Source organism: Lampris incognitus, chromosome 2 (assembly GCF_029633865.1).
Source record: "Lampris incognitus isolate fLamInc1 chromosome 2, fLamInc1.hap2, whole genome shotgun sequence".
Classification (NCBI taxonomy): Eukaryota; Metazoa; Chordata; class Actinopteri; order Lampriformes; family Lampridae; genus Lampris; species Lampris incognitus.
Window position 1 is genome coordinate 17,742,716 of NC_079212.1, and position 25,868 is coordinate 17,768,583.

Here is a 25,868-nt window from a genome sequence, read left to right on the forward strand (position 1 = left end):
CCTTTTGGTGTGTATTGTTGAAATAATCCAATGTCCATGTTTAGGATGTTCGTTTTGTTAACTACTTAGCGTAACTACATTCGCGTTCACATTTGTCGTTCTGCCCACGTCCAAACCCTTTTACGGCTATCCCGCTCTGCTTTACGTCGCTCACACTGTCGCAATCAAGCGTACCATTACACATAAAGCCGTGATACTAAACTTTGTGACGTGACCAATTGACGTGACAATCCCACAAAATAAGCTCTGTAACATGATTTTGACTTCGGTCTAACTCATATGGCTATGATTTTACGTCATTGTCTCATACGGTTCTAAAGTTATAATACAGTCTAGAGTTGAAATAAAAATGACTTCAGAGATCAATCCCACTGCAAGGAAAAGTGACATTCAGTGGGTCAATTTGCAATTGGTTAAAAATTGCCACCCTGCATCGTATTTTCAACGCTTAGACTCGGCCCTCTTTTTTTAGGCCACGAAATGGTTCAGTTTATTGTCTCTCCTCCTCGCCAGTGCGCTCCTCACCCCTCTCCCCTCTCTGCGGTGCGCCAGATTGAGCTCAGCCCCCTCGGCTGGAGGCTCGGGTTGATCTGGAACCGAAGTGAAGCCATTCAGGAGCCGTGCGCTGCAAGGTGAAGGACCGGGAACGGGGGCTTGACTCTTGTTTTTTCCGCTTCAATTCGGATTTTATTGAGGACAAGCGGTAACCATGGTCATGTTCTCTGCTCTTGGAGTGCTCTTGCTGTGCCAGCTTCTGACGTCCTCCTCAGCCCAGGTAAAGCTTTGCGTGCGCTTCGTCCAGCCGTTCGAGCAGCACGCATCCTTTCTTAATATCATACTGTGCGCCTTAATGTGCAATCTGCAAGATCATTATGGGATGTTTATCCAAATGTTTTTGTAGTGGGAGTGTGTGTCTTAAGCATAGCGCAACTGACATAACGAATTAATTTGTATCAGTATGATGATGATGAAGATGATGATGATGATAATGATGGTGAAGATGACTCCTGGCCCCTGTATAGCTGTGAGGCCCTATCCTGCCTAATTTTTACCCAATACCCTTTTCACTTGTTTCTTTTTCTTTCGTGGGCTAGATGACGAATAGTTGCTGTAGACTCTAGTACACCCAAAGTTATATCAATTTTCATCAAGCTTATAAAGTTTGAATAGGTTGTTGGATTATGATAAAATGGCAAATATGGACATGTCTCTGGTTTCTCTTTTTATGTTATTTGTTGGAACCACAGTCATAACTAGATCAGCATAATCTACCAACCAGGTCGCTGTGTAGTTTATAAAGTTTGGGGTTATGTTTTTCCTGAACCTGTGGAATGTGGGCTTTGGAGATCAGTCGCTTGTGCACAATGCCACCTTTGTTCATTCACAGGAGTCCTCCTTGGTTGGTTTAAGTGTCAGCTCTTATTAGTAAAGTCCAGTTGAAACCAATTTATTTTGTTGAAGGGATCCGTAAACTATTGATCCAAAAAATTTTTTTGTAAGAAAGCTATATCTCTTGTTTGTTTGTGTTTTTTTGGTTGCTTGTTTTTTGTGCAACGCAGTGTTTTTGCATCTTCACGTACTCATCTTTGTGAGACATCCTGCTAGATATCGTCATGTGTTCAGTTTCACAAGTTTAATTCATAAGAATAGTAAGAAGGACAATATGTAAAGTGATAGACCTATGCAAAGTCATTAAACAGAAAACTGAGCTTTTGTTAGGTTTGATTCTATGCAATGCATAATTATAGTGTTGTCATTGACTTTTATTTCATCCTTGTCAGTTACCTGCATATTCCTGCTTATCCTACATTCATCAGTGCAGACATGCATTGATCAATGTGATGAATGTCATGCAATGAATATTCCTCAGTGTGAAGTGAATGATTTTAATGGAGCTTTGCATTGCAGAGACCTGGCCCAAGAGGCTCTCCTGGCCCACAAGGACCCCCAGGGCCTCCGGGAAAAGATGGCACTGATGTGAGTTGGTCACGCTCCAGGATTTCAATATTTTACACTAGTCTGCTTCTGAGTGGAGATTTTGAACTTTCATGTGCCTGATTTGGCAAATTCCTTGACCAAAAAAACAAAACAATTAAGGATTATTTTCTTGAATTAGATTATTCCTGCCGGAGGGTTTCAATTAATTAAATAGATTACTGGATTCCTTTTGTGCCTTTTTGATTTTGCATACCGAACTGACCACAATTTAAATTGTGTTTTAACAACGTACTAAGTCGTCCAGTTGCTCTACTGATTTCTTAACCAATAAGTCAGGGTAAAAAGCTTTATAGTTGTGTAGATTTCTTTAAGTGGCTCCTCCCTTTGCAAACCGGAACCCCTCCCTACAGCCAGTTTGATTAAATGTGCTGATGTGATTTGCTGCCATCTAGCTGTCAGGTAGGCAACGTTTTAGCTAGCAAATTAGTTAAAGCAGGATTATGATAGATTGGGGGAATTTAAATAAACCCCTATGTGCAATTTGAATAAATGCAGAGATAATTATTAGTGCTCCACTAGGGGGAAAGAGTATACAGTAAATAGAAATGTAAATAACAACAGCAAAAGGGGAATTTTAAACATAACGCAACCACCTTGGACACAAGATATATTTTGATTTAAACACTACTGGAGTAGATGAGATGACATTATGTGCATGGTGTGCAAACACAGCAGCGGATAACCAGTGAAACTAAGAATAATATTGCAAAGATACATGGATTTTTTTTTTTAAAAAGGAGGGGAATTTGGTATTACTTAAAAGTAATGGAAAATAAAGAAAAGGCAGTTTGTCATTTTAATTCTACCTTTCAAATCTTTTTTGTGATGTTGCCTTGTAAAATTCTCAAAAAATCTATTCCTGGTCAGTTGTGCAATTTATATTTTTCCATTCATAGTATGATCCATTTTATATATAGCTGTTCGGTATCACACAGAGGGCCCATTCATACATTCCCCAGCTCTATGAGAGCATCTAGAATTTCACCTCACACCTCCTCCTCGTCTCCCTCAGCCCCCTTTTTCAAACCAACTTCCATCATGTGACCAACTGGCACTGTGTTGTTTTTAGTACTATTTATTTTTCTGCAGTCAGTCCACAGGCTAGTCCTCAGCAGGCCCCGGTCTCACTGCGCCCACCCCCCCCCCCGTCTTTATTCCAAGTAGAGGCATTCAACTTGATGTAGTGATGCGATTCAGGTGTTAGAAAATTTTTTGCTTATATTAATAAACATTTAATGTGTCTATTGCCAATCCATTCTTAGAGAAACTTTACTTGAGCGACTTAACAATTTATGTAATAATCATCAAAAGTTACAGAAAAAAATGTACTGTGAAAGTGGAAAAATGCATGTTTTTGTTTTTTTGTTTTTTTGGTAATGCATCATTGTCTGATTAACAGGGCAAACCGGGACCTCCTGGACTTTCTGGAAAAGCTGTAAGTATTCTAACACTTTTTTTAAACTTTCACTTTATGATTTGCAAATAGGTGGATGAAAACTATTGCTCAGTCAGTTGTATGACTTGTGCCTTACTAGGTGGCTTATAAGTCTTTATTTTTGTAGGGTCCCAAAGGGAAAGCAGGAATACCAGGCGGATCAGGAAAACCAGGCCTGCCGGGACTTCCAGGGGTGGATGTAAGTGACCAAGTCTCAAGCAAACATAAAACACCTTTTTTAAAACACCATCTTTGTCTTTTCAAAACAATGTCAGAGATGCTTCCTCCCACTGTGCCCAAACTAAACATAGCTTTTCCCTTGACATTTAAATGCCCGTATAGCACTGCTGAAAATGGGGCCTTGTCAAGATAAACTGACAGTTTTAGTGCAGACCTCATGTAGTGATAAACAAATGACTGGCATAATGCGTAGTAAATATGTATAACTGTCGTAAATCCTCATCAGGGATTGACTGGTCCTGATGGCCCAGCTGGAAAGGATGGACCTCCTGGAGAGATGGTAAGTGTCCCTTAGTCTTGTGATGGTTCCTCTGGGACGCCAAGAGCGTGACCCCAGATCAACCCCATTGAGTTTTTGCATGACCTCCACTTAAGACTGTCACTTAATGACTCTTTAATTAACCGGCTGGAGACGACTACAGAGAAATAACAGAGGGAGAGCGCATTCAAGTGTGCACAGATATCTGATTTGAGACACAGTCGCAGTTCAATGTTTGTCATCTCTGTGTGACACCATAGCCGGAAAGACTGTGGGATGCTGTGGTAGAGAAATCTTGGTAGAGGAAGGGGGGGGGGTTTAGTTAAGGCCCATGTTTCCCCTGTCGGCATGGATTTGTCAAGGCAGCTCGGCCTCTTGGTGGGAATGCTTTTAATGAGGAATCGGGTGACACTGAATCAGATTCATCTACTCTTGGCTGCTTGCTTCCTTAATCCGGCACGGAATGCACACTGTTTCCCACCAATCTATGAGACTTGTAGGAATTGATGATCTGTTGTTTCGGTAATATCCTCATGAGAAAGACAAGCGAGAGAGAGAAAATGACACCACAGGTGGCATGAGAGCTCCTCTGCTGCATCTCAGAACATAACAGGCAGTTCCTCGGCGTTAGGAATTAAGTTATAAATCATGCATTAAATATTAGCTATCGCCAGCAACTCAACCAATTAGACAAGTGAACGAGGAAGTCTGTGTCAACCAATGTCCCTCATTACCAGGATTAGTGCTGTTATGACTGGCTGGCAAGCTGCTCTGAGATTCCTTGTTAATAGCCATACATAGGCAAGCAGAGTTAAACTGATGGAGTACAGAAATGTAAGAGGCAGCTAGATCTCCCAAGGCAGTTGCTGTTGGTATACTAAACCGAAGATAACCAGCTCTGTCTCTGCAATGTATGGACCTCTTGGTGTTGATTAGCATCTTTTCTCACTACTTTAGGGGATTTTTTTTAATAATATTTTAGGCACAATGTTATTCAAAGCAAATCATTTTGAGGGAGAAACAGAAAAGCAGAAACAAGCAACCTCTTACTTTGTGTGTGTATATGTGTTCCTTTGCATGCATGTTGTGTGAACAAGCAGAGGGTAAACCGATTAAATGCGACCTAAATGGGAGTATTTTGTGCATCAGTCTATCTTCTTGTCTTGTTTGCATAGTGGAGAATGCAAAAGAAGAGTGACACCAGCCTGTTAAGACCAACTGTTGGGTTCTTCCATCCTCTCACCACACGGATACTCCAAATACAGCAGGAGGGAGAAGGGGGGGGGGCGCTGTAGATTTGAGGAAGGTCAAAGGTCAGAGAGGAGAGGGCTGATGATGACAACAAGAGGAAGTGGAATGGAAACGGCTTTGACGATATCTTTTAGCAAGTCGATGTTGGGACAAATTTCATGAAAGTAATGATCCTGTGTCAGAGATAAATGCTGTTTTATTTACAATGATTTAAGTTTTTCAGAATCAGAATCAGAAACATCGATTTGTCATTTCATTCCATGCACCTGCGCACATGAAATGAAATGAAATATCATTTCCCCCAGCCCTTAGCACTGCAACACAAAGACAAAAACACATATCCTAACTACAAGAACACATATATCCAAACTACAAAAAACTACAAAAACACATATATCCAACATATAAAAAAAAAAATACAATGTTCAAAAAAACATTCCAAGCCAATTTCATTTAGAGGAGGGAGAGATAACTAGGACAAACAGAAGTGTCTTAGAGCAAACATGCCTGTTTAATGCTTAATATGTAGCATTGGCAACAGATGAAATCATGTGTTTCTGCAGACACACAAAGCATACCTACGATGAAAGTCACCGATTTAAAAAAGAAACACAAAAATGACCTTTATAATGCAAATATCCTCGCAGTTTCCAAAACCGAGCTGTTTTGTCCTCTCATTTCATGGTAGTTATTTGTCTCTGATTTGTCGTTTTATAATTTATGACAGCAAAAGCCTTTCATCCACCAAATTACTTTTGCGAGAAATTTGCATTGATTTGTTTTGCATCAGAGAACGTTGTTTTCACTGGTCAGAAGTCAGAATCCCATAGGTACGACGCCATCACACACGACTCTGCACTATTAAGATTAATCGGTATTAAAAAATGACTCGTTTCTGTCTTTGCAATCACTATCTCTATCTCAAAAGCGAAAAAGGTTTTTGTGCAGTAGCCCACACACACACACACACACACACACACACACACACACACACACACACACACACACACGCACATACACACACACGCACACACACACACGCACACACACACACACACACACACACACACACTGTGCAGTGGGTCTAGCCTAAACTCAAACAACCCAAACACAAACTGTCACACAAGCTTGATGATGATGATGATGATTTTGTTTATTTGGGTTATGAATGCATGTTGAGTTGGCCTGAGCTGTGGTCTGAATGCTCCTCTCTCGTCTGTAGTTTACTAATAGGGTGTTAATGATAATAACTTCCTCTTCCAGTTTACTAGGATATTAGCACTGTCTCTAACGAGTCTTAGTTAGGAGAGAGTGGCTCGTGCATTAGACATCCATACTTATGATAAGTACTTCTTACAGGAATGCTAAATACCACATATCTCTTGGGCTTGCATGTATAATACGAACACAGATTTTTTGAAAAAAATTTTTATCTTAAGTTTTCCTGCCTTGCTCGTTTTCTGGAGCCATGAGAAGGCACATTTTTTTCTTTACTCATTGTCATAAATAGCACTATTAAGGTAATACTTTCAGTTAGATAGCTTGATTTCATTTTAGATTCTTTCAATTTACATGCAGATGATAAAATGTTGGGGAGCCGTTGCTTCTCGTGGTTAACTATTAATAGCAGTTGAGAAAGCCTCGCTTTGTAGCAATGTATGAATATAAATGTGCAAATGGAAAGAATGAATTCACATCTCAGTCATATATGGATACCAGCACTTACGTTTAATACGATATGTGACTTTATCTGCCTTCCAGGTCTCATTCTATAATTATTTTTTTTTAGCTACAAAGTAACTCATGGACCTGGAGAGGGCATCTCATTCATATGCTCACTGTTAGCTAGTCCATTTGTAGAGGCGGAGGGGGGACAAATGTAATAACCACATATGACTGGACTCGCTAGCCCTTGGCTAAGGGGTCGGACCCTTTAACTGACTGGTTAGCCCAGTCACCCATGCGGGTGACCCGGGTTCCCTCACACCTCTGGGCACACATGCTTCCAATAGCCTCATGGTCTCACCATCCCACTTCTGACACCAATGTAGTGAATTCAGGGGGCAGCCGGGAATCCGCCGCAGCCGGGAATCGAACCCGGATAGCCCGGACCATGGGCAACTGTGTAACCAGTCAACTAAAGGGTCCGACCTATTAGCCAAGGTCTAGCGAGTCTAGTCAACCGTGGTCGTTACACAAAGAAACATAAATTGATGGTGGAGCTCTAGTTAAAATGTGCTAAGAAAGACTCAAGAGAGTCGAAAATAAAAACAAAAGATGGCAAAAGAAAAAAAAAACATTGGTCAATGTCAAGTACAACCTTAGAAATAAATGAACAACTCGGTTTTCTGACTCCTGCAAATCCCCGTCAGATGGATCAAACCAAACGATGTGCTGTCACTTGAGTTGGGTGTTTGGAAGGTGGATACTGAGAAGTGATGGGCGGTTCAGTTATTTTTGTTTAAATTGGCAGATTTGAGTGAGGACGTCTCAGTGAATAGACTTTTTTGATGTTTTCGGGTATTTCGAGTTGCAGATGTGACGACTGAATGTGACATTTAAATTTTTGATAACAGAAGGTAGTAGGGCATTTGCCGTTGGACATAAACGTACTGTCTTCTGAACTGACTGCTGCTTCATGTACTGTTTAATGCAAGTTCAGTTATCTAATTCGATTCAATGCCACGTAAAGACATGACCTGTTTACTGGTGCGTTATGCTTTTGAGCTTTGCAATATCGTTGCATGCAGCAGTATGATGAGGCTAATTCGATACATACCATTTCATACCAATCATTCAGTACGTACCATCTGATCCATTCGAGGGTTGTAGTATCATCATATGTGGTGCAAGTCAAGCCAGTGCATTCAGTTTATACAGTTCAGTCTGGATAATTCGCTACATAAAACATATCATTCACAATATATATTTTCTTTTTTTTTCTTATACGATAGTCTTTTCTTTGTGAAGCGCATCGAGATCTGTCTCTTCAGATGAGAAGTGCTATACAAACTCAATTTATTATTATTATTAGTAGTATTATTATTATCATTATTATTACTATGTATCATTTGAGACTCGAATTTGTATCCACAGGTGCTGAGCGCTGGGAGGAGATGCTCGGCAGGCGCTAGCTTTCACAGCAACGTACTCACCCTGCTTTATGTTTATTCATAAAGTGATAATATGCACATAAAATGACAAACAGGGGTTTCCTACACTATTTATTGATTTGCTTTTGTTTCTCTTCTTTGCCCTGGCAAAGGAAATCTAACCTTCACTTTCTCTCTGGTCCCGCCACTCTTTCGTCCTTATTGGTTGGTGAAACTAGAAGTGACAAGCTGTGCACTTTACTGAAAGTTGAAATTGTCCCAGTTTTGGAAAGAGGTGGAGCGCCTCCAGCAGTAGGCCTCTAAAAAGAGGTCAGACCCCTGCATGGGTTGAAAGCATTCATAATGCAGGCTTTCCACTGGAGAAAAAAAAAACTGGAAAAAATACAGAAGCGCTTGGGCTCAGTAACGGTAGCACTCGGCACCTGGGATTCTGTTTCCATTTTGTTTTGATGGAATGATGTCTGAGAAGTTTTCTTTTTGTCCCTTTCTTACCTTTTTGTCTCAAGGGTGAAGCTGGACCTCCTGGGCCACCTGGACCTCCCGTAAGCATCACCACATGTTGCCAAACAGTCACAATACAATTACTTTATGTGAATACTACTACTACTACTTTCGGCTGCTCCCATTAGGGGTTGCCACAGCGGATCATCCGTTTCCATTTCTTCCTGTCCTCTGCATCTTCCTCGGTCACACCAGTCACCTGCATGTCCTATGAATCTGTCCTCCAACATGCAACCACTTTATTCTTACTATCAAACACCATATCCGGTCTAAACAATATGGTCACCTTTAGAACTGCAATAGGGCGTTCCACGTGTTTTTGTTCTAGAACACTTTTCACACTCCAGTAGGTAAACCAATAAGTTTACATTCTTTAATGCTATATCTGTAGACTGCAGGGTTAGCTAGCCCTCAAAGGAGGATCAGCCCCCTTTAGTAAGCGCCTGTGATGTTTGGTTTAACCCAGGGCTGCAAACCCAGTTGCCCTCAAAATACACAAGTTAAAATTAACCCGAGGCTAAGTACACTCCGAAAGGGGTATGATGTTCAGAGATAAAAGCATCTATACATCATAAACATGTCTTGTAATCCCTTGTGTTTGTGACTTAATTTGCCTTCCCCTGTCTTCCGTAGGGCAGAGGGAGACCCGGTGCTCCAGTGAGTACAGAGCATTTTCTGTGCTGTTTTTACATAATCAGTGTTGTGTCTGGGGGGGTTTTGGATGCAATATGTTTGCATAAATATGCATGTCATTTTCTTTATTTTGTGCTTGTTGTGTATGCGTTCTGACTCACTGATTCACATGCAGTTTGTTTGGATTTTAGGGGCTACCCGGAACCAATGGTTTGCCAGGCGGAGTCGGGCCACAGGGCCCAGTGGTGAGTATCTGTTGACCTACTTAGTTAGATTTCCTGTTATCCCAATAAAAGAGATAAATATGTCTGTACTAAATCGAATAAGTAATCGCATTCTCAACGTTAATGTTCAGGTTAATGATGGCACTCAACCCCATCTGAACTGTACAAACTTAAGAGTCAATTAATTCTTAATTGACTCTTTGCAGGAAAATCCATAAAGAAGGTTCTGCAGCAGTGACAATATAACTGTGAGGTCATTTGTACCCTTAACTTTGACAGGGCCTGCCGGTATATCTTTGTCCTGAATTGCCATATGGTGTTGTAAAGTGGGGTTATGGGAAGGTGACTGACCTGACGTAGTCCCTCTAGGTTAGGAGGGTAACATGTGGAGAGTCTCACATGGGCAGGGTCCATTCTCATGGCAGTGGCTCTGAGCAGCTGATTTCAGCAGCTACAGTCACAGGTTTTAGGCCTCCAGCCAATACGCTCATGGCGAGCAATGTATAATTAATGCAACAGCAGAAAAAAATTGTGTTCATACACAAAGCGATGTATTGCTGAAGTTGCTGGTATTGACAACATGTGAGCATTTTTTTCAGCTTCCTCCAAGTAGCGCCGATGTGATTAGTACGTTTTAGCTAATAGCTTAATATGTTATTCATCAATTCACATGTCCTATCGATGCATTTATTGTTTGAGTCACTGCTTTCTTGGTATTCTATGTTTTATTTAATGAGGAGAAAAATACTAAGCTTCGCATCCATTTTTCTGGGAACCAGGAGCCAAGTTACTATTTTTTGTTTCAGCATGGTAAGACGGTAAACACTTGAATTGAAGTGGCTGTCGCCAGGTGACATGTTTCCTGTATCGGCTCAACAGTTCAGCAATTCTAAGTTTCTAACCAGTTGCCGCCCACCCATGATGCTGAACCCCCCCCCCCCGTCTCCTGCGTCGCTCGCTGTCTTAGAAAATGAACGAGTCTGGCAATGAGTTACCTGACTTGCTTCATGTCTGAACGTGCCTTAAGTTCAACAACTATCATAAGAGCAATATTGTAGGACAGACATAGGCAACCATGTGCCATGGAGTGCCTAGAATATGCAAATTTCCATTCCAACCAATCACAACTAGGGGTGGGAATCACCAGAGGCCCCAAGATACAATATTATCATGATACTTAAGTCACGATACAATAGTATTGTGATTTTAAACATTTTACAATATGCGGAGTTATTGCGATACATATATATTGCGATTTATTACCTATTTTCAACTGCAGTGTCCCCAAAGCAAAACTTTGTCAACATCTCTTTCATCCAATAAGATAAAATTTTGGGGCATCCGGGTAGTGTGGTGGTCTATTCCATTGCCTACCAACACGGGGCGCTCTGGTTCGAATCCCCACGTTGCCTCCGGCTTGGTCAGGCGCCCTACAGATGCAATTGCCCATGTCTGCGGGTGGGAAGCCGGATGTGGGTATGTGTCCTGGTCGCTGCACTAGCACCTCCTCTGGTCAGTTGGGGCGCCTGTTCAGAGGGGAGGGGGAACTGGGGGGAATAGCGTGATACTCCCATGCGCTACGTCCTCCTGTTGAAACTCCTCACTGTCAGGTGAAAAGAAGTGGTTGGCGACTCCACATGTATCGGAGGAGGCATATGGTAGTCTGCAGCCCTCCCCGGATCGGCAGAGGGGGTGGCGCAGCGACAGGGATGGCTCGGAAGAGTTGGGTAATTGGCCAAGTACAATTGGGGAGAAAAACAAGGGGGAAATCCAAAAGAAAAAAATAAGACAGTTTTGAGTCTATTCCTCTCACCTTAATCATTTTTACTGCAGCAACATGGGACTGTCAAGCAGAGAGACTGACCAACACTGTCATAAAAACCTGTCATATTATTTACATGATAAAAGATCAATTCTTGACATCCATGTATCGATACAATATTGCCACACATAATATCACAGTACTATGCTGTATTGACCCCCCCCACACACACACACACACCCTTAGCAACAGGTGGTTTCACTGATTATTCCCCCTTTAACCAAAGAGGACAGACGAAACAGTGCGGTCACCTGGTGTAGTAGCTGGTCGGAGGGAGAAACGGGGTGCTTTCAGCGTTCCATCACACATGGATGCCAGTGGCTATTGTAGGAGCCAAGTGTTAGCAAAATAAACAGAATAATACCTAAGGAGACAGATGGAGGTTTGTGTGTTTTTTTTTTAAGACAATTAGAGTAAATAGAGGAGGTATATGAGTCAGTAGGGGAGGGGGTAATATCCGCACTTATTGAAATTATGAGTTCTCATCCTCCGGGGGGAAAAGCTGGGATTGACTCCCCTGTTATGACCCGAGTTTGATATCAGTTGGGCCTCCTGCTGCTGGCACCGATGAGAAGCTTTATGGAGAAACAGATGGATGTGAATATCTTGGAGTTAGGATGTTATGAATGAAGGGAGGATATGAGTCAGGCAAGGGATTCTATGATTGCATTTGATTTATCTTCTTAATTGTGTTTGAATGCTGCTACTTATTGATTTTTCTTATTCAAGAACGGATGGGATTTGTCTCCTACTTACCATGTTGGAAATAACTGATGAGATGGTGAAGATGACACTAATGGTTGTTCTCTGCCCCATTATCAGGGAGCTGAAGGCCTTCCAGGACTTCCTGGGCCTCCTGGTCCTGATGGACTCCCAGTAAGTGCTTGCGGTCATCATTTTATTTGTCTTGTCCATATCAAGGTGATAGTTCATCATTTGTGATGATGATGGACTGCTGTCATACACTTTTCCACTGCCATCATGTGGATCACAAGCTTCATAGAAGTGTCTTCTCCCTACATACAAAGAGCCTGCACTAAATCAGTGATCATTAACATCATGTTACAAATTTATTTATCTCTTGCTCTCTTTTTTCCTTCTCTAAGGGTCTTCCTGGTGCTCTCCCTGATGGCAGTGGAGATCTTCTGGTAAGTTTTTCTTAATTGTTCTAACTGATGTTACGTTACGTACCTGCTGTAACGGTGTGACTCCAGTGTGGCCCTAAACTCTAAAGCTGTCCCAGCATCCGCCATGCAGTGGTCCTCATCATCATGTCTCTTGTCCCTTACAGTGTCCAGCCATCTGCCCCCCTGGTCCATCTGGTCCTCCGGGAATGCCGGGATTCAAGGTGTGTATAGTATCTGTTTAGAGACCATCCTGTGCATTATTTGCTTATGAATTGTTTTGAAATATATGCTTTTTTATGTCTTTGTTAACATATGACACTAAAGTCTACCTCCTCACCACTGTGTGCATGTCTTCTCGGGTTTGTTACTCAAAAAAAGTGTGTTACTACATATGACTCATTTCTTGTTACTCATTCAAAACTCCTTGGGGGCGGTAATTTGTCACACTGCTCTCATGACAATACCATTATAATCCCAAAAGTGGTAAATCGAAAATCCACATAATGTAGTTGCATACCTGTGCACTTCTGTGCAAATGATCAGGATGATCAAATGGCATTGAAATGCACTGTGCCTGTCAGCCTCATGCTTGATGATATCAGAGAGGGGTTGCTTCTGTCTGGGGAAAGTAGGCCGAGCTGCTGCTTTTCACTCAGGCTAACTAATAGTAGTTGGGTTAGCTGAGGGGAGGCCGGCTTCAACTGCAAGACAGAAATAGCTGCATCAAAAATGAATGAACGGGGGGGGGGGGGGGCAGGTGGGCGGGCGGGCAGCGGCGGCGTTCGGGTAGCATAGCAGTCTAGTCCGTTGCCTACCAACACGGGGATCTCCAGTTCGAATCCCCTGTGTTGCCTACGGCTTGGTCGGGCATCCCTACAGATACAATTGGCCGTGTCTGTGGGTGGGAAGCCGGATGTGGGTATGTGTCCTGGTCGCTGTACTAGCGCCTCTTCTGGTCTGGGCACCTGTTCAGGGGGGGAGGGGGAACTGGGGGGAATAGCGTGATCCTCCCACACGCTACACCCCTCTGGTGAAACTCCTCACTGTCAGGTGAAAAGAAGTGGCTGGCGACTCCACATGTATCGGAGGAGGCATGTGGTAGTCTGCAGCCCTCCCCAGATCGGCAGAGGGGGTGGAGCAGCGACTGGGATGGCTCAGAAGAGTGGGGTAATTGGCCACATACAATTGGGGGAGAAAAGGGGGCGAAGCCCCCCCCCCCCAAAAAAAAATGAACAGGGGAATGAGCATTATTATAGCCTTGAATAACTATACTTCAATTAATAATCAGTGTGAGTGATAAAAAATTATTGACTACAATATTTTGTGACAAAAATATACAACTGAAACACTACGTGTTACTTGAAAAAGTACTAATATAGGAATATCTATAACACATCACTACTCAACTCGCCACATAAAAAACACAATATTATCCATTTTAATACATCTCTCTCCACTCCTGTGTCCATATTTTCTTATGTGTGTGTTTTTGTGTATATAGGGTCATACAGGCCATAAGGGAGACAAGGGAGAATTTGGTAAAGATGGTGAGAAGGTAAGCTCGCTGTAGATCACACTGCAAAGACACCTAGTTTGTCAGAAAAATGTTATTTTAGTGAGATATGGTTTGAGATCATTCATACAATGAACTACAGTTGCAAACCAAACAATGCAAAGCGGTGTTTGGTTTTATTCAATGCGAATGTTTACGCTTCAAACTTTCACTATTGGCATACAAAGCAATGCATCCTGTCCTTTCTTTCAGGGTGACTCTGGCCCTCCTGGCCCACCAGGTATTCCAGGCACCGTGGGTCTGCAGGTGAGTCACAAAAACAGAATTGAAAGACATTTCACCACTCTCAGCGTCTGACACAGAGTACCACTATTATTATTATTTCATGTCTGTTGCATAACAGTGTTTTTCTGCTGCCCTATTCAATGTACCATGTCCAGGGTACCTGTGGAGATTTTTAAAGTGATGCTAGTGGCTCAGATGTTTTAAAAGTGTATTTTTAACTATTCCCTGACACTCTTTCTCAGGGCCCACGTGGTCTAAGGGGACTCCAGGGCCCAATGGGATCCGTAGGAGACAGAGTAAGCAACACCTGTCGTACCTTTGGGCAATAATTTCCCGTCACTCAATTGCCAATCAATAAGCATCTAGATGTATTATCTATTCAGAGACGTCTCCTCTCTGAACTGCTCTAACTATAAACTCTGCTGCTCTCTAGGGCCTGCCTGGCTTCAGGGGCAAACCAGGAATTGCTGGTATCATCGGGAAAACAGTGAGTCTTTCCTTGTTTGCAGCACACTTTGATAACAATTGTGTGCGAGGTAATATTCAGGAAGAATAGGTTGCTGATCCCAACAATGAATAGCTGTGTGTGTTTCATCTGATGCTTCCAGGGTGATGCAGGGGAACGAGGACCACAGGGATTTAAAGGACCCAAAGGAGAAATTGTGAGTGACTGAAAGCCCACACAGTCAAGCATTGTCATTTCAATTAAAAAAAAAAATTATGTTGCATGACAACTTTTCTGCCGCCATTAAAAGAGACACATTTCTGTCCCTTTTCAACAGGGTAAAATTGGTCCCAAAGGAGCACCTGGTGGATCAGGACCCAAAGGGGAACCTGTAAGTGCCCAGTGGGAAATGTAAGGCTTTCTCTAAAACTAATTGGCTCATTCTTAAATAAATGACTATCATACTTGATGTCTTCCACAGGGTATTCCTGGGAGAGATGGCAAAGATGGTACACAGGGGTTAGATGGTGAGAAGGTGAGGGACAGTTCTTTTTCTTTTTTTTTACCCAGCATGCTCATCACTTGGGTGTCTCACAAATCCAGAGCGAGTGACTGATTTTGCATTGTGGGTGCTCTTTGTAATCTTAGGGCGATGCAGGTCGATCTGGGGTACCCGGAGAAAAAGGACCCAATGGCCTTCCTGTAAGTAGTCCAACATGGGCTTGAGTGTGTTTCTTGTCCTGTACGTTTTAAGTCATTATAACCATTTTAAATGTCAGGGATCATCTCCTTTTGGCCCACTCATATTACGCTGACTATGTATCATAAGCGCCATTCTATATATAAATGAGTGGTACCCATTGTAATGTATTCATTATCCAGGGTCTACAAGGAAAAGCTGGTGGAAAGGGATCAAAGGGAGTAGTTGTAAGTATCACAAAGTCGTGGATTGCCAAACAAAGTTGAACCATAGAGATGAGATAAAGCTCCATGGGAGGTAACCCTTCTGTTTTCCCTTCTTTAAACACTAGGGTGATCCAGGAAAGATGGGTGAGACGGGACCATCTGGAGAGCCAGGTATTCCTGTATGTATCTGACGGGCTCCTGGATAATTACTGGGACGCAGTCTCTCTATGTGCTAATTGAGTCAGGTTTACAAGTTTGCTGTCCACTATGTTTGCTCGACTGATGACTGACTACTCCATCTTTTGACTTCTTCCACAGGGTGAGATTGGTATCCCAGGAGAGAGGGGAATTGCAGGACCCAGAGGAGTAGCAGTAAGTTGTCATTGTTTGATATATATATATATATATATATATATATATATATATATATATACAACGTGTAACAGGGTTGTGTCCATAAAGGGCCATTCTCTTGGTGAGAAGCAAAAATAATTATTGCAATACAATCATGAAGCTAAAAGTGCACCATAGTCATTACAGAACTGAGCTGAGCAAACTTTATAATCAAAAATGTGCACCTTTCTGGGACACAGAGTACCATCTGTAAAACGGATGCAAAACCATTTGAAATAATTTAAACTTCATTAGATTTGCAAAGTTCCTTCCCAAAACAGAGTTTACATTTTGCTTTCACAAACAAAATACGCATAAAGATAGTCCATGCTAGGTGAGACCGCTGCAAACGTCAGTCATGCCGCCATGTTGCGAATATAAACAAGGCTAAACAAGAAAAGAAAGGGAAGAAAAGCAGAAAAATCAAAGCCATGAGTGTTGAGGAAGAATATGGACCCCGGTAAGAGTAATGGCCGATAGGATGGAAGTCGAAGTACAAACTCAGGTTAGGAAAAGAGGTGGAGAAGAAGGGTAAGGTTATATAAACAAACCAAAAAAGTGAAACAAAAATCATCTTTTACATTTAAGCTAGGGATGAGCAATTATTCAATATTATTGTTTATAATCTTTCAATTGCATTGTATCGGGGTGAAATTCATATTGTTGTCTTAATTAATAACAAGAATCTCTTGCCTAAAATGTTTCACAAAATGAGGCCTGAAATATTTATTTGATAACTAGTTTTGGTTTGGTATCATAATTTACATTACCAAACAGTTCAATGTGATGAACCTCAGTTGGAGTCTTAAACATGGTATGTTTCTTTATGTAAGCAGATATTGTAATGTATATAATCTTGTAAAATTGCCAATGATTATTATGGTGTTAATATTTTCCATATCACTCAGCACTAATAACACCACTAATACAGTATTATGTCCTAAGAAGAGATGTCAAAGATGACACAGATTGCAGTAACCTGATGGCATTCCCAAGAGTGAATGCCATGTTGAGGATCCACTATTTTTAGATTTGCCAGTTTTGTTTCCAGTAAACAAGTAAAGAAAACAAGCCTAAAGCAATAGACATGACAGTCTCAGCTGCCAACACAATTTAGTCCACTCATTTTTCAAAATTTTCCCGTAATTACTGCACACGCTTCTCTCTACTTGGAGACAAATTACAAGTAAGGGGATGTTAATTTTGAATTTATGTGGCCATTAGCAGCTGATGAGCTGTGTGCTTGAGAATATCTGAATGTGTGCTTACTGGAAAATTATACGCAGGGAAAGCACCTTTCTCACAATGGTGAAGTAGCTATTGATTAATGAAGACCATTTTGTGGCAGCATGGAAAATGGAATATGACCATCCATCCCTCCATAGACATGCACCTAATGAAAAAATCCAGTTTCGCTTCTCCACACAAAGCAATGCATTTTGGTGAGAGCCTGAGACAAGTTACAAATAGCATCCTATAAACTAAGACTTCTGAACCAGTGGCTTACCAGGGTGCTGCCAGTAGTAATGGCAGGCTGGTAGTGAGAGTCCGTATTCATGAGGGAGGACCAATGAGGACAGAGGGGTCTTTGTTTCTACCATCAGAACCCTGCAGCTCGGAGGGAAGAGTACCCCGGCTGTGCTGAAGCCAGGTGGACCATCCTCCCCTACGCCCTGCAGATTTACGTTCAAAGGATTCCTCAAATAACACAGCACTATCACACAGGCACACACACCATCTGATGCATCCTGCGTTGCACAGCCACCGTGTCCATTTCAAACCGATTCATGTGATTAAATTATTCTGAAATGTTTGTTAGGACACCAAAAACACCCAGATAAGATAAGGAGGCATGTGGTAAATATCTAATTGTTAGTGTTGTTGTGCATTACTATTGTGTGGCTGTGTTGATCTGGCATCATGATGTTTGTTTTGAATAGGGTGGCATTGGACTAGTGGGTAACGTTGGACCTCAAGGAGTGAAAGGTTTCCAGGTCAGTTACATGATATCATTATGTCACTGTAATTCAAATACCAATAACTATATATTGGCTTATTATGTGACGTCTGTGCCATGTCCAACAGGGAGTAAAGGGGGCTATCGGGGACGCAGGTCTTCCTGGTCCAACAGGAATCCGTGGAGGATTCGGCGAAAGGGTGAGTTTGATGTCATTCCACTGGAGAGACTGATTCACAGAAGCACGGTCTGTTGGCTTCATGTGTGTTCTGTCACACTGTTTTTTAAGCATCTTGACAACTAGTTCAAAGCACATCCAACAACCACACCAAAAAATACAAAATAAAAATCTGTGGTAATACTGGACCAAACATGACCCCTACATTGTCTTTATCACATCTCATCACAATCCCTTCAAAGTCCTCTCCATAAAATAACCTAGAACTGTGACACACATCTGTATACACATACAAACACCACCAATTGCAATGAAAAATACACACATGCAATTTCAGGTATGTTAAGCTTGTGCAGGTCCAGTCATAGGAGGCTGTTTAAAGAGAAGAAGAAAAAAAAAACACGGGCATTCCACCTCAATATCAGTGGTGCATTCTTAAACTGTAACCAGGAAAGAGCCGACTAACAAAGTGGCCTCCTGTTCAGGAGCTGAGGACAGAACAAAGCCCGTCTTTTATACCGCTCCCAGTTCCTCTCGCCCAGCCCACCTCACTTCCCTTCACAAACGCCCCCTCCTCCATCTCCCACCGCCTCACCTTCCATGAAGCTATGGACATTTGCTATCCATGATTACTGGCTCCGATTCAGCAGTTTTCACATCAAACTCTCCTCCTCCTCCTCCTTCTTCTTCTTCACCTCCGCAGGGTCCAGTCGGAGCTTCTGGCTCTAAAGGAGACATGGTGAGAATTTTGTGCCAACAATTTTTTTCTGTCAGCGTTCAAACTGCTGTAATATAAATCATATACTACACCTTTATTACCATCACTGAGTCTTAAACTGATTTCAGTGTTACACGAGAGAATGGATATTGAGTGATTATACTGTTACATGAGTCAAAATGTTAGTTTTGAGAAGAGAAACTCTTGTGTTTCCTGTTCAGGGCGTGGCAGGAAGTGATGGTTTGCCTGGAGAGAATGGAGAACCTGTAAGTATGTTCCTTATTTATCATGACTAGAGTTTTCAGGGTTTATCATTATCTGCCATATGCACAGCAAGTACCAGTTGTTATTGACAATAAAATGCCCGGATTTTGAGCAGATGAAGACCTAGGTAAAAAAAAAAAAAAGAATTTATGGAAAAAAAATTTCAATTTATCATGATCATGATTTAGAAATAAGTATAGCAGATTGAAAATAAGTATGACAGGAAGTATTGAAGTGAAGTAAACCATGCAGTTAACTATTGTGCAATTAAACTGTCAGCAGTATATACAGTATATAAAATATGAATGGGTGGCACGGTGGCCCAGTGGTTAGCACTGTTGCCTCACAGCAACAAGGTCCTGGGTTCGAATCCCAGGCCGTCCCAGGTCCTTTCTGTGTGGGGTTTGCATGTTCTCCCCGTGTCTGCGTGGGTTTCCTCTGGGTGCTCCGGTTTCCTCCCACCATCAAAAAGACATGCATGTTAGGGTTCATACTCCTGTCTGTGCCCCTGAGCAAGGCAATGGAAAGAAGAACTGGAGTTGGTCCCCGAGCGCTGCAGCTGCCCACTGGCTCTTATACAATAGGATGCCCACAATACAATCCCACAATACAGTAGGATGGGTTAAATGCAGAGGATGTACTTCATTGTATACTTGCTTACAATAACAAAGTGTCTTTTGTCTTTCTTTATGAATACAAAAATGGCAAAGTGACTCACAAATACTAAAGTGAAGTGATTTTGATAGGCATCTCAAAGCGACCACTCTTTTCCCAGAGATAAGCGGAACATAATGAACACTACCTTACAAGCTGACTGTTAATTATGTATACCCCTCAATCATAAAATGGAAATTGATCAACAGCAAACCATATCTTTGAATGCCATATGCTATCGGTTCATTTAATTCACGGCTATTTTTTTATTTTTCAGGGTCCATTTGGACCGGTTGGCCAAAAAGGAGAGGTGAGTCATAATGACATTTGTCTTTATTCAAACTTTGTCGTCAAGCCTTCTCACTTGTGGCTCCTGTGTACCAATTATGTCGTGTTTTATCCCATTGAAGTCTAATTATCAGCGATGTAAATTGTGTTCGAATTCCCCCTGCATGTCTAATCCCTTGCCAAGCATTAAGAGCTGGCACCGAGCTTTAAAATGGTCCACCCTTCCAAAACTCATTGCTCGTGATTCTGCCTCACATTCCAAGTCTAAGAGGATTAATTAGGAAGAGTTTTTGCTGCTTTATTAGCCTGTTCACCGCAGCCCCCAAAAGGCAGAGACAAGCTACATTAAGCTGGAGCACAATTATTATAATTTTAGAGAAGGCTCTGATGGGCCTTGCTAACGCTCGCTCACTCTCATTAATTGCCGGTGTTTTCATCAGAACAATTCCGAGACAACAAAACCACATATGAATCCTCCCACTCCCACGGTCTTGAGGGACGTTACTTGTTTAGTCTCTTCTATAGGATGAAATCAAAGGATTTATGATTTTTTTTTTCAGTTTAGAAAAGGGGGACTGTTTTATCTAAGCAGAAAGGCCAAGTTAGTTAATATCAATTTCATGATCCAGTTTTTAAAGAAAATTGCTTTTGCTATATTAACTATTTTCTAGGCCACACATCAGATATTCAACATGAGTATACATAAATCAATCACCCCCCCCCCCCCCCAATGAGGCAAATAAAAAAGGGCATTAACATGGTGGCCACAAATGATACATGATATAACAGTATGTAAATGTGCTACAGATCACCAGTTACAGTACTACAGCTACTACATTAAGTGTCAGGCCTCGTTGGCTTGTTCTTCAAGGATATTTCTGAGATCCTAAGACCAATAGAATGGCGACCAAGAACTGTAAAACATGACAGATTATGGCTGATTAGAATGGTTTGTTAGATGTTCCCCAGATTTTAAAAAAAATAATCAAATATCGCCATGTGCCACTCAGAAATAGTTGGAGGTTTGCTAGAAACCCATTTTAGCAGGATGGCTCTATGTACTGCATAAATTGCTGTTGCTTCTGGTCATAGTCAGGGAAACATGGCGAGCTAGGACCCAAAGGTGTGACGGGGCCACAAGGAGAGCTTGGACCAAGAGGAGTCCCTGGAAAACCAGGACTGATGGGCTTCCAGGGTGAACAGGGTCTGCCTGGAATTGCAGGAAAGAATGGCGTACCTGTAAGTACAACACTCCTTCTAACTCTTCTCACTGTAGCACAAGTTAAATCTGTAGAAACCTGTGTCTTATTTACAAACTGTGACAGGATTTCGGAAGCTATTCGGTGGTCAAATGAATCTCATTTAACAGCATACATTTTGAAACTGTCCCCTACACTTCTGTTTCAGGGCAAACTGGCAAGTGAACAGCACATCAGAGAGCTGTGCGGCTCAATGATCGATGGTGAAGCTCTTGACATTGCTTGTCAATTCATTGTCAGAACGTCGTCTTAATGTCCCAGAAGTTGAGCAAGCTGACTGAGGTATTGTCCTCTTGTCATTTTCTACCTCGCAGATCAGATTGCACAGCTGGCTGCTAATCTCAGAAGGCCTCTGGCACCTGGTATGGTTGGCCGCCCGGGTCCTGCTGGGCCTTCAGGAAAGTCAGGCGTTTCCGGATCTATCGGGCACCCCGGCGCCCGCGGACCACCAGGGTACAGAGGCCTGCCAGGGGACCTAGGAGACCCCGGTCCTAGAGGTGAGACAAGAAATAGTAATAACGGTAATATTGTGATATTACCTTTGCTGGAGCTCTAAAGGAGCGTTTTTTGTTGTTGTTTAAAACATTCTGGTTTGTGTTTCCACAACAGGCGATGTTGGTGAGCAGGGTGACAAGGGACACATTGGCAAAGCCATTGATGGTCCCCTTGGAGACCAAGGATACCAAGGTATTTCACCTGTTTACTCTTATCCAGAGTTTTTTGTTTTGTTTTTGAGCTAGAAATGCAGTTTTTAAGTTGAACAAACTACTTGTGTTGGAAAACAAGGCCATATTTTCAAAATTCAGCCAAGATATTTTAGTACATCCATATGCAGAACCATCGCATGGGCTGTGCAAGGTGTGCGACCGACCGCACAGGGCCTCGCGCCTCTAGGGCCTCGCGCTTGACCTGCAATCCTGCAGTTTGTTTTTGTTTTTTTTTTAAACTGTTCTTGACCCAACATGCTTCTAGAATTAAATTCCTGTGTGTCAGTTCCATTATGCATAGTCAAGGTCACATGGAAGAAATCCAACAAATTATTCAGGGTTTTTTTCATCTTCCATATTACGTCATTACATAGTGCGTGCTCCATCTCGCTGCTCACTGCGAGAAAGAAGGAGAAGGGGAAACAATGTCGGCTGCACGAGAGCGTGACCGATTTCGTAAACATGAGTAGGGTGCTGAGAAAAGGAAAAAAGAAGGAAGGATGGGGCGTCCGGTAGCGTAGCGGTCTATTCCGTCACCTACCAACACAGGTATCTCCGGTTCCAATCCCCGTGTTACCTCCGGCTTGGTCGGGCGTCCCTACAGACACAATTGGCCGTGTCTGTGGGAGGAAAGCCGGATGTGGGTATGTGTCCTGGTCGCTGCACTAGCACCTCCTCTGGTTGGTCGGGGCACCTGTTCAGGGGGGAACTGGGGGGAATAGCCTGATCCTCCCACGTGCTACGTCCCCCTGGTGAAACTCCTCACTGTCAGGTGAAAAGAAGCAGCTGGCGAGTCCACATGTATTGGAGGAGGTATGTGGTAGTCTGCAGCCCTCCCCGGATCAGCAGAGGGGATGGAGCAGTGAGCGGGATGGCTCAGAAGAGTGGGGTGATTGACCGGATACAACTGGGGAGAAAAAGGGGGGGGGAAAGCCACACAAAAAAAAACAAAAAGAAGGAAGAATTTCATAAGTCACTGCGAGCATCGCTGGATAAATTTGTCAACACTTGCAGAGATGTGGTGGATGAGCGGGTATCCAAGGCTAGTGGGTGAAGGTGACTGTGGCCGTAGGCTATGTTTAATGACTGGTCTGAAAAATGATCTAAAATCTGAATTAAATCTGGGCTTTAGACCTGAAATATTGACTTGTAATATACTGTCATACCTCAGCATGCCAGCTGAGCTGATTTGATGATATAAGTCATGTCAAACTTTATTTATACAGCACATTTCATACACATAAAATTGCAAATGTAGAAAATAAATATGCACATCAACAAGTGCAGTTTTACAGGAATCGGAGTAGAATGTAAAAATGTCAAAATATACAAAACACACACACACATACACACACACATACACAAGGGCTTTGCCATAGGCTGTTGGGAAAAATAAGGTTTTAACTTGCTTTTTAAAGTGTTAAGTATGGGATATAAAGCCAATAGTTTTACAGTTTTCCCCTTTGAAAGACCATAATGGCAAAAAGTCATAGCTGAGACTGTGCATGATGATGCTGTTTTATTCTACTTGTCAAAAATGTATTGCTCCGAGATTACATGTGCAATAGAATAGCTATGTGCATGTGATTGTGATTCATGCATATGCATGACAGTGAGCAGGACCTTGCACCCGTCCTGCGATGACCGTGTCCATATGCTATAACTACTATCAATATACACCAAACAACAAACAAAAAAGAAGCAACATGATCCTAAACTAGCGACGCTCCTCAGAGACTGCAGGAAATCTTGTATTGTTTCCCTATAACCATGAAGTTTTGTTGAAACTTGTGTAATTATTGTGTATATATACTGCATTATTTTGCTAATCATTTAGTGCCTCTTTGAGTGGCTATTATAAACCTGTTACTGCTTGACTATTCTATCCACTTGGCACTTATTGCATACCCATCCATCCTGGAAGAGGGATCCCGCCTCCATTGCTATTCCTGAAGCGCCCCCCCCCCCAACAAGCTTTTTCAAGTGGGGTTTTTCCTCATGCAATTCAAAGGTCTAATGATAGGGGGCGTCATACATTGCAAAGAATGTAATTGTGAATGTAAAGCCCCCTGGTACTAAATTTTGATTTAGGGCTATACAAACAAATTTGACTTAACTTGGGCGAAGTGAAAATTGGTTTCAGACTTTAATATCCACCTTCAGCCTCCCTCACTCCATGCTTTGCCCACAGGTCTTCCAGGAGTACTCGGAATCGCCAAAGACGGGCGTGACGGATCTCCGGGTGATCCGGGCGAGCCTGGAGAGTCAGGCAGGGCGGGTAGGACTGGACACCAGGGACCCCCTGGAATCTGTGACACGTCAGCCTGCCAGGGGGCAGCGGCCGCCGGGAAATCCTCGAACCCCAAAAACAATTAAACAATTGACTTCCCGCTGCCTGACGCCATCCGACCCTCGGCGGGGTGACGGGAGATGGAAGGAAGGATGAGAGGAGGAAAAGAAGAGACACAAATCGCATAAAGTTCCTCTTTTATACACATAATACATCCATAGCAGGACGGGAGAAGTAACATCAAAACGATGTGATTGTTGAGAGGAATAGAAGAAAAAGAGAAATAATATAAAAACAACCACCAAGAGACTAAAAATCTAGTTCAAATCCATAAATGAAGTGGACAGAAGCAGAGACGAGAGAGGAAGGGAGAGACAACTTCTCTAAATACCATCACAGAAAACACTTGACTTAAAACAACTTAACTGGAAAAGTGCTTATAGACCATTCTTTTTTCTGAATCCTCTGTGTGTAAAAAAACAAAAAACAAAACAAAAAAACCCAGAAACTTGTATAGATGTTGTTTCCATGCCCCCCATCATCTTGGTTAACATTGCTGTGGCAGATGATCCTCTCAGCACAACTGGGATTGTTCTTTTTAAGTGAACGTGTGTGCGTCACGGTGCTTCGATGCAGATCACAGGTGTTACCTCATGAGACAAGCTTACACAATGTAAAATATGCAGATGGGTACCGGAGGCAGAGATTAGGCCTCTGTCATGGAGCTGTGTATGAACTGGAACAAGCATTAAAAAACAGATACCCAAGTGCCCAGAAATTGTGTACATTAATGCAAAAAAAAAAAAACCAAACTTTTTTTTAGCTCTTGCTAGTCTTTTTTTTCACTGTTTGTAAAATTACTTTTTTTCTTCAGATTTTTTTTTTCAATATTTCTATTGCATTGAGGATGCAAGTCTCCCTTGCAAATGCGTTTTGAGAAATAAAAACTAAATGAAAAGTTGTGGGTGGAGAAATCAGAAATTGTAACAACACAAATTTAAGGCGCAATCTGTAATTTTTTTCAATTCTGGAATGACCACATCCACTATGTACAACCGGTGCTGTAACTATTAAATATACATGACTCTAAATACTATTTATTATTTGTGGATGACTGTTGTATGTACAGTAAGATGCTACAGCGTCATGTTGTAAGAAAGAACAAATAAAGCCACTTTTCAGTAAAACATTACTCTTCTCTACACATCAGATTAACAATGCATTTCCCTATAATAATAATGACCTTGAAATGAACCCCATGCAAGTCAAGCAGTACCTACCATTTATTTTAAAGTATTAAAAACAAACAGGAAATGTATTTCATAAATTTACAAATTGGAAGAACACATAAAATATAAATAGAATAAAAGCCATATAAATATCTTAAATAATAATAAATAGATCCTCA

The 25,868-nt window shown here is 42.0% G+C and overlaps 1 protein-coding gene across 1 annotated transcript; it reads left to right on the forward strand.

Moving 5' to 3' along the window:
- The first annotated feature begins 648 nt into the window (after nt 1–648).
- col9a3 (collagen, type IX, alpha 3) lies at nt 649–25,218 on the forward strand. Its single transcript, XM_056298780.1, has 33 exons — nt 649–775; nt 1,909–1,977; nt 3,398–3,433; nt 3,561–3,632; nt 3,900–3,953; nt 8,803–8,838; nt 9,189–9,196; nt 9,431–9,454; nt 9,622–9,675; nt 12,299–12,352; nt 12,583–12,624; nt 12,734–12,824; nt 14,105–14,158; nt 14,369–14,422; nt 14,644–14,697; nt 14,835–14,888; nt 15,010–15,063; nt 15,184–15,237; nt 15,328–15,381; nt 15,495–15,548; nt 15,729–15,773; nt 15,878–15,931; nt 16,071–16,124; nt 18,086–18,139; nt 18,231–18,302; nt 18,984–19,019; nt 19,220–19,264; nt 20,194–20,226; nt 21,297–21,443; nt 21,612–21,666; nt 21,778–21,960; nt 22,073–22,150; nt 24,362–25,218. Exons 1-33 carry the CDS (start codon nt 710–712, stop codon nt 24,544–24,546), a joined length of 2,079 nt encoding a protein of 692 aa, XP_056154755.1. The 5' UTR covers nt 649–709; the 3' UTR covers nt 24,547–25,218.
- Nucleotides 25,219–25,868: the final 650 nt, after the last annotated feature.